The sequence below is a fragment of the Nerophis lumbriciformis genome, linkage group LG20, assembly GCF_033978685.3.
Source record: "Nerophis lumbriciformis linkage group LG20, RoL_Nlum_v2.1, whole genome shotgun sequence".
In the NCBI taxonomy this organism is placed as follows: Eukaryota; Metazoa; Chordata; class Actinopteri; order Syngnathiformes; family Syngnathidae; genus Nerophis; species Nerophis lumbriciformis.
In genome coordinates, this window is record NC_084567.2 from 22,532,299 (window position 1) to 22,544,304 (window position 12,006).

Below are 12,006 nucleotides of genomic sequence, written 5' to 3' on the forward strand. Positions count from 1 at the left end.
AAATCAAAAAGTTTGTATAGTGAAGCAGGGTTCTCCATAAGAAAAAATTTAAACATAAATAATGGTTTCCAGCCTCGATAAAAGTCCCTATTTTTTAAGGCTTGTACACTTTGAACACAACGTAAAGAGTATAAAGTACTGTGTATCAAATAAACATAAGGGAGTGATGGATCATCTTTCTATTTAACAACAAGCAAAAACAACAAGCTGAACTGTCCTGTATGCACTGCTCTGCCAACATGCACACACACACACACACACACACACACACACACACACACACACACACACACACACACACACACACACACACACACACACACACACCATGGTGCCCTCACAAACATTCAAAATCACACCACTCCTTAACTTTAACAACCATACTGTTACAATGATAAACATTTAGGAAAGTAAAATCCACCCACAAGGAGCTGAAAAAAAGAAGCATTCACCCCCTTCTGGGTGTGCGTGTGAGCTCTTGTGCTTCTACACTGAACAACAATATCAAAGCAGCACTTTTGTTTTTCACCCATTTTTCCTAAGTTGAACTCCAAGATCGAAAACTTTTACTAGATACAGAAAAGACCTATTCCTCTCAAATAATGTCCACAAATCTGTCTAAATCTGTGTTAGTGAGCTTTTTTTTGCCAAGATAATCCATTCCACCTCACAAGTGTGGTATATCAAGATGCTGATTAAACAGCATGATTATTGCACAGGTGTGCTTTAGGCTGCTCACAATAAAAAGTCACTCTGAAATGTGCAGTTTTATCACACAGCACAATGCCATGGATGCCACAAGTTTTGAGGGAGCGTGCAGTTGGCATGCTGGCTGCAGGAATGTTCCCCTGAGCTGTTGCCCATGAATTGAATGTTAATTTCTCTACCAAAAGCCGTCTCCAAAGGCGTTTCAGAGAATTTGGCAGTGACAAATGGTGGTCACACCAGATACTGACAGCTTTTCTGACACCCCCCACACCCCCAAAACCCCACCAAAACTGCACATTTCAGAGTGACCTTTTATTGTGGGCAGCCTAAAGCACACCTGTGCAATAATCATGCTGTTTAATTAGCATCTTGACATGCCACACCTGTGGGGTGGAATGGATTATACTGGCAAAGAAGAAATGCTCACTAACACAGATTTAGACAGATTTAAGAACAATAATTGAGAGGAACAGGTCTTTTGTGGATAATTTTTAAAGTTTTAGATCTTTGAGTTCAATCCATGAAAAATGAGAGCAAAAACAAAAGCGTTGCGTTTATATTTTTGTTCAGTATATAACAGAAGTACAGTGCTCCTCACAAACAGTCTTTTAACTCCACAGGTATTTCCTCCCTTTTCCAACAGTGGTCTGTTGGCTTTTGGGGATTTATATTGAGTTAGCAAAAATGATAAAACTTGTCAAAATAGGAAGAATCACACAAAAAGCACACATATTGAATGAAGCACTGAGACGTGACTAGGAAATCCCCTGTGCAGAAAGCACTACGCAGCGATGATGAGCCCTGTGTTTTGTCTGGCAGGAATGGCTGAATAAAGCGTTTGTACACAGAGACATGGTTTGCACACAGAGGCACACTTGGCTCCGTCTAAAAGTTTATGAATCGAAAAGTTCGCAAATAGACAGGCTCTAAATCCAGGTTCCACTGTAATAAAATGTGTTGTGGTATCCTTTATTATCAAAAAGTATTGAAATACATTTTGGTATCGGTACCAAAATATTGGTATAGGGACAATCATGCGATATAAAGTGAGGTATGTCAAGTCTTTATTATCATTTTGATGATGATGGCTAACACATTTTGAAACCCCACATTTTCTGAGATTTTCGATATAAGCTTTCCATAAACTGTAAGCCACAATCTTCAAAATTATAACCAATAAAGGCTTGACATGAATGTTACATTATCGTGTAATTTCCACAGGATTTATTTTGTTCAATTCTACAGAAGAATATTTATTTATTACATGTATCTATAAAATTGTTTTATTTTTTCTTTCTATGTTACGTATGTGACCTCACTGTACGCTATGTAAGGTCATGTTACCTCTAAACTAATCTAAATTGAGGCTAATCCACCTTTTTTTCACTTTCTTTCCAAATAAGTATTGATAAAAGGACCATTAAGTCACCGAATCGTTAAGCAGAATCAATCAATCAATCGGAAATGAAAAAATCTTATCAATTCACATCCCTAACAACAATTATTTGATTTTTGAGTCCGAATGGACCATGTTCCGCGCCTCTATTGTCGAGGCGGCTGATTGGAGCTGTGGCCGCAAGGTAGTTGGTGCTTGACGTGGCGGTAATCCTAGAACCCGTTGGTGGACACCGGCGGTGAGGGATGCCGTCAAGCTGAAGAAGGAGTCCTATCGGGTTCTTTTGGCTCATAGGACTCCTGAGGCAGCGGACAGGTACCGACAGGCCAAGCGGTGTGCGGCTTCAGCGGTCGCAGAGGCAAAAACTCGGACATGGGAGTTCGGTGAGGCCATGGAAAACGACTTCCGGACGGCTTCGAAGCAATTCTGGACCACCATCCGCCGCCTCAGGAAGGGGAAGCAGTGCACTATCAACACCGTGTATGGCGAGGATGGTGTTCTGCTGACCTCGACTGCGGCTGTTGTGGATCGGTGGAGGGAATACTTCGAAGACCTCCTCAATCCCACCAACACGTCTTCCTATGAGGAAGCAGTGCCTGGGGAGTCTGTGGTGGGCTCTCCTATTTCAGGGGCTGAGGTTGCTGAGGTAGTTAAAAAGCTCCTCGGTGGCAAGGCCCCGGGGGTAGATGAGATCCGCCCGGAGTTCCTTAAGGCTCTGGATGCTGTGGGGCTGTCTTGGTTGACAAGACTCTGCAGCATCGCGTGGACATCGGGGGCGGTACCACTGGATTGGCAGACCGGGGTGGTGGTTCCTCTCTTTAAGAAGGGGAACCGGAGGGTGTGTTCTAACTATCGTGGGATCACACTCCTCAGCCTTCCCGGTAAGGTCTATTCAGGTGTACTGGAGAGGAGGATACGCCGGATAGTCGAACCTCGGATTCAGGAGGAACAGTGTGGTTTTCGTCCTGGTCGTGGAACTGTGGACCAGCTCTATACTCTCGGCAGGGTCTTTGAGGGTGCATGGGAGTTTGCCCAACCAGTCTACATGTGTTTTGTGGACTTGGAGAAAGCATTCGACCGTGTCCCTCGGGAAGTCCTGTGGGGAGTGCTCAGAGAGTATGGGGTATCGGACTGTCTGATTGTGGCAGTCCGCTCCCTGTATGATCAGTGCCAGAGCTTGGTCCGCATTGCCGGTAGTAAGTCGGACACGTTTCCAGTGAGGGTTGGACTCCGCCAAGGCTGCCCTTTGTCACCGATTCTGTTCATAACCTTTATGGACAGAATTTCTAGGCGCAGTCAAGGCGTTGAGGGGATCTGGTTTGGTGGCTGCAGGATTAGGTCTCTGCTTTTTGCAGATGATGTGGTCCTGATGGCTTCATCTGGCCAGGGTCTTCAGCTCTCACTGGATCGGTTCGCAGCTGAGTGTGAAGCGACTGGGATGAGAATCAGCACCTCCAAGTCCGAGTCCATGGTTCTCGCCCGGAAAAGGGTGGAGTGCCATCTCCGGGTTGGGGAGGAGATCTTGCCCCAAGTGGAGGAGTTCAAGTACCTCGGAGTCTTGTTCACGAGTTAGGGAAGAGTGAATCGTGAGATCGACAGGCGGATCGGTGCGGCGTCTTCAGTAATGCGGACGCTGTATCGATCCGTTGTGGTGAAGAAGGAGCTGAGCCGGAAGGCAAAGCTCTCAATTTACCGGTCGATCTACGTTCCCATCCTCACCTATGGTCATGAGCTTTGGGTTATGAGTAAGGACAAGATCACGGGTACAAGCGGCCGAAATGAGTTTCCTCCGCCGGGTGGCGGGGCTCTCCCTTAGAGATAGGGTGAGAAGCTCTGCCATCCGGGAGGAGCTCAAAGTAAAGCCGCTGCTCCTCCACATCGAGAGGAGCCAGATGAGGTGGTTCGGGCATCTGGTCAGGATGCCACCCGAACGCCTCCCTAGGGAGGTGTTTAGGGCACGTCCGACTGGTAGGAGGCCGCGAGGAAGACCCAGGACACGTTGGGAAGACTATGTCTCCCGGCTGGCCTGGGAACGCCTTGGGGTCCCACAGGAAGAGCTGGACGAAGTGGCTGGGGAGAGGGAAGTCTGGGCTTCCCTGCTTAGGCTGCTGCCCCCGCGACCCGACCTCGGATAAGCGGAAGAAGATGGATGGATGGATGGATGGATGGATTATGATGCGTATTCAGTGGTTCTAATTTAGCCACAGCTTTTAAATACAGCTTGACATATTTTTAGGCATGTACAAACAACAAATATGACAACGTAATTCAGAAATACTTATTTATACTCTATCTGTGCTGCGTATTAGGCTGTTACAAAAATAATAACTATTCAACTATCCATTACAAAGCAAGGACAAGCAAAGTGCTGATGCAAACAAATAAACATTTTTATGTAAAAAAAAAAAAAAGACAACAATCCTTGGTTTTTTCATGAGAAACATGAGGTGCGTCTATGGGATGCATGGAGAGTGAGTGTACTACGTCCTTTCAGATTTTATTGAGTTCGGGACGTAGAACACATATCCAGCAACATCCAGCTAAATAAGATAATGAATAATGGTGACAGAACAGATGGAATCAGAGTCACATTTATACCAGGCAAGAGGTACAGAGTAAAGCGGGGCTGTGATTCCTCCCCCTCGACCCAACGTTAAACAAACAGAAGTAAAATAAACAATCTGGTAACCCCACTTAAAATGTTGCATGACACAGCACATTGCTATCGTTCTGTGAAAATTATTGTCTTCTGTGCAAATTTAAAGAAAGTGAACAGTGTGTGATTTACTGCAATACTGTCAGTCTTTTAAGTTTTTATTTATGTTTTCATGAAATTGTTCACACAATGCACGGCTTTTATTTTTCTTTCGATAGCGATGCCTCGAAGGCAGGGAGTAACTCAACCCTCTTGAATAGTTTCTACCTCCGTTTGTATGGTTTGTTGACTTAACACAGGATTAATATGTGGATAGGACAAATGAGGTAACTGATACATAGAGTTTTTATTTATGCTTTATTTAGTTTTTTGTTCAATCCGAGATGAGCTGTGACTTAAAGTATAATTGCTTTGTAGATACACTGAGATTTAGTCTAAGTTCATTGTGTTTTTCATGGTGTTTTTTAAACTTTAACAATTTTTTCCTCAGAATTTTCAACTAACTTGAAATGTTTTGTCAACAGCATACTTTGTTAAATGAACATTTTCAGAATGTGCTTTTTCTATTTTGGGCCTAAGTAAAAAAAAGAAAACAATCTGAAGTTGTCATTGTTTTATTTTTAAGTTATTATCCCATGATTTTACCCGTCCGGCCCATGTGGTAATAGATTTTACTCCATGTGACCCCTGAGCTAAAATGAGTTCAACACCCCTGTTTTAAATGTATACATGGAGATGAGAAGAATAGATGTAGTAAAATAAATGTATGTATACAGGGTTTTCACGGTCATGAAAAACCTGAAAAAAATAATTGAATTCTAAAACGCAATTTCCAGGCCCTGGTTAAGTTATGAACATTTTTTTTTCAGATATGTTTACTCTTTGACTTACTAAGTACTGTACTTGATATACAAAGTGTTGTGAGCAAGTACAGATGTCAGAATTTTCTTGCACTAGAGCAGTGTTTTTCAACCACTGTGCCGCGGCACACTAGTGTGCCGTGAGATACAGTCTGGTGTGCTGTGGGAGATTATGTAAATTCACCTAATTGGGTTAAAAATATTTTTGCACCCAAGTAATTGTAATCCGTAAATAATGTACCGTTGTTGAGTGTCTGTACTGTCTAGAGCTCGGCAGAGTAACCATGTTATACTCTTCCATATCAGTAGGTGGCAGCATGCAGACGGCAACGTGTAGGTAAAAAGGTATCTAATCCTTAAACCAAAAATAGACAAAAGGCGAGTGCCCCTAAGAAAGGGCATTAAAGCTTAGGCATGGCTATATAAAACGAAACTAAAACTGAACTGGCTGCAAAGTAAACAAAACACGAAATGCTGGACGACAGCAAAGACTTACAGTGTGTGGCGCAGAGATGGCGTCCACAAAGTACATCCGTACATGACATGACAATCGACAGTGTCCTCACAAAGAAGAAAAGCGTCCGCACAACTTAAATAGTCTTGATTGCGAAAACAAAGCAGGTGTGGAGAATAGCGCTCAAGGAAGACATGAAACTGCAACAGAAAAAATGCCAACAAAACAGGAAAGAACACCAAAATAGGAGCGCAAGACAAGGACTAAAACACTACTCACAGAAAAACACCAAAAAACTCAAAATAATTCAAGGCGTGATGTCACAGGTCGTGACAATACACCTACTTTGAGACAAGAGCTACAGTATAGTGAGGCACAGGGGCGCCGAAAAGGGGGGGTAAAGGAGACGAATTCTAGGGGCCCATGGTGGAGGGGGGCCCTGAGAGGCCCCTAATGATGATGAAATTATAATACAGAAAAAATAATGACACTGTGTTAGGGGCCCTGTAAAAAATATTTTCATAGGGCCCAAAATCCCTAGCGGCGCCCCTGGTGAGGCATGGTTGGTTATGATTTTAATTCATATCCAACAATTGCCAGAACAACTTTTTATTGTCGATATCGGCTACTGAGTTTCGTTTTTTAATGATTTCTACTTCTGGTGTGCCTCAGAATTTTTTCTATGAAAAAAATGTGCCTTGGCTCAAAAAAGATTGAAAAACACTGCACTAGAGTACTTTTAGTTTCTTGTAATTGCAGTGCTCGTAGAAGTGCAATCATAGTTGTTTTTTTATAGCTGTTATTATTAAATATTAACATAATTATTTTTCAGTTTTTTAAACCTTCATTTTTGTAAAATGTCTTGAAATTTGAATATTAAGCAATTTCAATTCATAAAATCTTAATATGTTTGTCTTCTTTCTGTTTGCAGAGTTGTTCTGTTCACCAACCTCAGGTTAATCTTCATCTGGACCCCTAAGCAAACAAAAAATATTTAATGATCATCTTTTTAATTCTGCAACTTTCCCGTTAATGAATCATTTCCTGGACGTCCTACGATAAAAGTTCACCAGCAGAGACAAGTAACGACAGAATACATAAGTCTGTTTTAAAAATGTTGTGCTGTATTTGTTTTTACGTTTTTGTTGATCGCTCACAAGGAGCATGCAATATCTAAATATATCTAATATGTCATCTAAAATTGCAAACTGCTGGACGGCTTTTGCTAACAAATATTTGTTTCTTTTTTTATTCCGCTAAAATCAGGGTTCTACATCAATAAGAAATGAAATAGAGTAGTCTTATTTAATGCACATTTTATATGTTGACAGTCGTGTACATGTTTTGGGCTGAAGTAAATAAATAATTATATTCATAATTGTCTGGTGTTTTTTCTCAGTATGGTCTATAATATTTTAGACACGCTTAATTAAGTTACGTTGAAGTACATCAAAATGAATCAGATGAATATTTGACACAAATGTGTTCTTCGATAAGATTTCATGAGTAGATTCCTGCTACTCCTGCACATGAACCATTATCTCAGCGATCCAGCAAACATGCAAAGAAATGATCGTTCTCAACATATATTTTACTGCATTTCAATCCCTCTCTCTCGCCCTACTTCCAACCAATCCCGGTAAATCGTCATGTGGTATTCTCTGTCAATAATAGCCGAGCAGGTCCCCAGACCTAAGACCCATCAACCATAGACATGCACAGAACCCCAGTGGACAGTCCACCCAGCCTCGAGAGTCCTTCCGCAGTAGAGCACAGCGGGCCTCATCCCTGCAACCTCTACATGCACTGCCCCGGTGGGAGATGGTGAAGGTCCCAGCATGCAGCCCCACCGATTGTGCAAGCCCCCAAGGGAAGCAGGCCTCCTTATCCAACAAGGGGACACCAGAGATAACCTGCCCCCCCAGATCCTAGAGCCCCCCCAGCCAACAACAAGATGTCACGCTGACCTTTTTCCTTCAGCCCCCAATATGCAGCGGCCGTCCATCAGTTGCCAGGTACGCAAGCCACGCCCCACTCAGCCGCACTCGAAGAGACCCCCCGACCAATTTCTGCGCCCCTCACCTCCTCATCCCCCACCAAATGTACCGTATTTTCCGGACCATAGGGTGCACCGGATTATAAGGCGCACTGCCGATGAACGGTCTATTTTTGATCTTGTTTCATATATTAGGCGCACTGGATTATAGGGCGCATTAAAGGAGTCATATCATTATAATTTTTTTCTAAATTGAAAACCTTTCCTTGTGGTCTACATAACATGTAAAGGTGTTTTTTTGGTCATAATGTTGCATAGATTATGTTTTACAGATAATCTTCAAGACGCTTTCTGACAGTCGCTTCCGGATGCGCCGATTTGTGGGTGGTCTTATTTACATGGCTCATCTTCGGCAGCGTCCTCCCCCGTCATCTTTGTTGTACTGATGTAGCGTGCAAGGACGGGAGTGGAAGAAGTGTCAAAAGATGGAGCTAACTTTTTTAATGACATTCAGACTTTACTTAAATCAATAACGGAGCAGCATCTCCTTATCCGGAAACAACAACAAAGGAAATGTGTCCCGTGAAAAACCGTCCGACCGGAACTTTAATAACTAAAGTTCCTTGGGTGAATAATGTAAACTCACTACACCGGTATGTTTTAGTGCTTTCATGGAGAGTTTACTGACAGATATACTGTAAGTAAGAACTTTACACTACTTTATATTATATTATATTTATATCTGCTTTTAAATATTTAGGATTTTTAATTGATGACCACTTGAGTTTTAAGGAGCACATTCAGTATGTTGTAAAAAAACTGAAACTTTTACTGGGATTATATTATAGAAACAAGTCTTGTTTTTCTTTTACTGTGAAACAGAAATAGGTGGAAACAACCTTTTTACCTGTTATTGACTATGGAGATGTGTTGTACATGAATGCTACTGCTGGTTGTCTCCACAAGCTGGATATTGTGTACCACGGGGCACTGAGATTCATCACCAACTGCGCCCCCCTTACTCATCATTGTGTGTTATACTCAATGGTTAACTGGACATCTTTATGTGCTCGACGCCTCAATCATTGGTATGTTTTCATCTACAAAACTATTCTGGGTATCACTCCATCTTATCTGTCTTGTCTTTTAACAAAGAAACAAGGAAGTCACAATCTTCGTTCAATGAATGTTCTGCAATTTGTCGTCCCCAAAGTAAGAACTGAACTGGGCAAGAAAGCATTTAGGTTTTCAGCACCGAAGGCTTGGAATAACCTACAATCGAATATTAAACTTCAAACCCTTGTTACGTTGAATGAGTTTAAAGCTTCTGTGAAAGGACTGCAGTCTACCTTGTCTGTATGCACATGTGTCATGTGAGCAAGTTTTAATGTTGTAAATGTAATGTTTTATGTATTTGTTTACTGTTTTTAATGTAACCTTGCTGCTGCCTTCTTGGCCAGGTCTTCCTTGGAAAAGAGATATTTGATCTCAATGGGATTTTACCTGGTTAAATAAAGGCTAAAAAAAAAAAAAAAAAAAAATTAGAAATGGCAACAGTGGAGGATGAATGTCCCATAACAAGAAGATAAAGGAAAAAGAAGAAGCTTATCGACTCGCGGACGCGCACTATTTTTCAGGATTTACAGCGATCCCAAATACAGATCAGCAGGTAGCAGAAGGTAAGAAAAGTTTATTTTGCATAATATTGCGAAACAAAACGCCGGATAATATATCTCATCGTATGTTTAATGTGCCGACAATTATTCAAGCGTAGCGGCTTCATAGCTTACCAAAGTCCTACTAAAACATTTTGATAGATATTTTAGCGCCGTGTGTAATGTTCTATATTTTCAATGGAACATTTAAAATGTTGGTGTTGGTTACTTGAGACATATTGCAATCATAGTGCTGTCTACACTTATCTCTTTTGCTTGACTGCTATCAACTGGTCACACTTATCATTACACCATGTACCAAATAAAATAGTTTCAAGGTGAGTAAGCTCAACCAAACTTATTCCTTACATTAGGCGCACCAGGTTATGAGGCGCACTGTCGAGTTTTTAGAAAAAAAAAAAGGATTTTAAGTGCCCCTTATAGTCCGGAAAATACGGTAAGTGTTGATGGATGGATCCAAATGTCTAATGTGCAGTTAGAACGGGGGTAACAACCCAGGGTGGTCCTGTTTGCTTGACTGCAAGACTGATCTGTATGTTCCCCAGACCTCCACTGTGCGGTTAAAAGTGAGGGTGGAGAGCAGAAGGGGGACATTGTGGTAGGCTGACCATATTCTGAAATCCCAAAAAGAGGACACATATATGTGTGCCAAGGCGGGCAGCACGCCAAGGCCGGGACTAGGTGAAAATTTGCCAATGATACTTGAACTTGCTTTATAAATAATATATTTATTTAAATAAAGCATTTTTTCTCGAATGCTGCTGTGTGCGCACACCTTCACAATTTGTTTTGTTTTTAACCCCTTCTTAACCCTGGACGTACATTGAAAATACATGCAACCCTAAATCAAAATGCCGGACATTTGAGGCATTTAAGAAACAATAATTTCCGGACAGCCCCGCAAAAGAGGACATGTCTGGGGAAAAGAGGACGTATGGTCAGTCTACATTGTGGGCCAGTGGTAGCCTGACTCAAGCAACTGTTTTTCAGCCCCGGCCCATTACAACTCTATTGAGTATTACGTGTGTGTGATAAGGTGGTGCTTCCAACACGAGTAGGCGTAGCTGGTCCACAGCAGCGGATGTCCGTCTCTCCGTCCCAGCAGTGACAACCCCTTAGGTAATTGGCAGTGCCCCCTCACTGCAGACATCACGCCGTCCACCCGGCCCCTAGGGTTAGCGTTTACAAACGTCACAACTTTTTGAGTGCGTAATGTTTCCGTTGTAACAGAGGGATTATTTTTGATAGCATACTCAGTGAGGTTCACGGTCACTTTTTCACTCACTGACTAGAAAAGGAAGGTTTTTGATTGGATTCTCTAAATCAGTGTTTGTTAACCATTGTTGGGGTGCGAGCATCCCCGAGACGAGGGCTGCCAAAAAATATCTGTATCTCAGCAGCGATATTCAGTTGTAATACACTTTTCCACCACTTGTGGCAGTAATGACAATATCAAACAGAAGAAGTCTGGAGTTAAAATCTTAGAGAAGTTTCTTAAGCGAAAAAATTATGACTCAATTGGTGAAGCTGTTTGTTTGATTTGCACTTAAATTTTATTGATATTTTATTCAAGAAACATTTATTATTAATTTCGTTTATTATTTTACCACTTCATAATTGGATGTCAATTATATTATTCAGCAGTTATTTATGAGTCCCGTCTTATGCAGTATATTTGGTTAGTACTTATTTTTCTAATCAGCCTGATCTCAGCCTATGGTTTATGTGTTAAATGAATCAACACATGGTTTCATATCATTTGACAAGGTCGTAAGCTGACAGCAGGTTAGATATAATTATTAAATAGAGTGAGATTACTCCACTTATCCACTACAGAGGTAGTGGATAAGTTGGGCACGGAGGTCAAAAAGGTTAAGAACCCCTGCTCTAATCACATTGGTAGACATTTTGCACACAGGAAGATCCATCAGTGACACATTTTCAACTTTCAACACTTTATCTTTTCCACAACACAGACTTTGAGCTGTCAGCAATACATCTCAACATGGAGTCCCCTATTGTCAGACACTAGCTGCACTTTACAACGAGAGACAGAGAACATGGAGAGAAAATGATACCCTGAGAGGTTGCCAAAAGAGAATGTGACACAGTCACATGGCAGCAAACGAAAGCGTTTTGTTTGCAGAGAAATGTTGACTGTGAGTCCAATAACAACATCACTATTGTCAAACATTGAGGCACAGGCGTTAAGCTGTTAGCATGTTTTCGAGGGTAGAAGAAGACTTCACTGCATTGATGA

At 41.8% G+C, this 12,006-nt stretch overlaps 1 protein-coding gene across 5 annotated transcripts in view; it reads left to right on the forward strand.

Annotated features, from left to right (window-relative positions):
* mbd2 (methyl-CpG binding domain protein 2) overlaps positions 1-7,423 on the forward strand; it is a 94,782-nt gene extending 87,359 nt beyond the window's left edge. For all 5 annotated transcript variants that reach the window (XR_009817431.1, XM_061980595.1, XM_061980594.1 and 2 more), the window contains one exon: positions 7,006-7,423. Coding sequence is in view for 1 of the 5 variants with exons in the window: in XM_061980595.1 (XP_061836579.1) it covers positions 7,006-7,072 (67 nt within the window). In the remaining 4 variants the exon portion in view is untranslated. The remainder of the gene's footprint in view (positions 1-7,005) is intronic.
* The last annotated feature ends 4,583 nt before the right edge of the window (positions 7,424-12,006 follow it).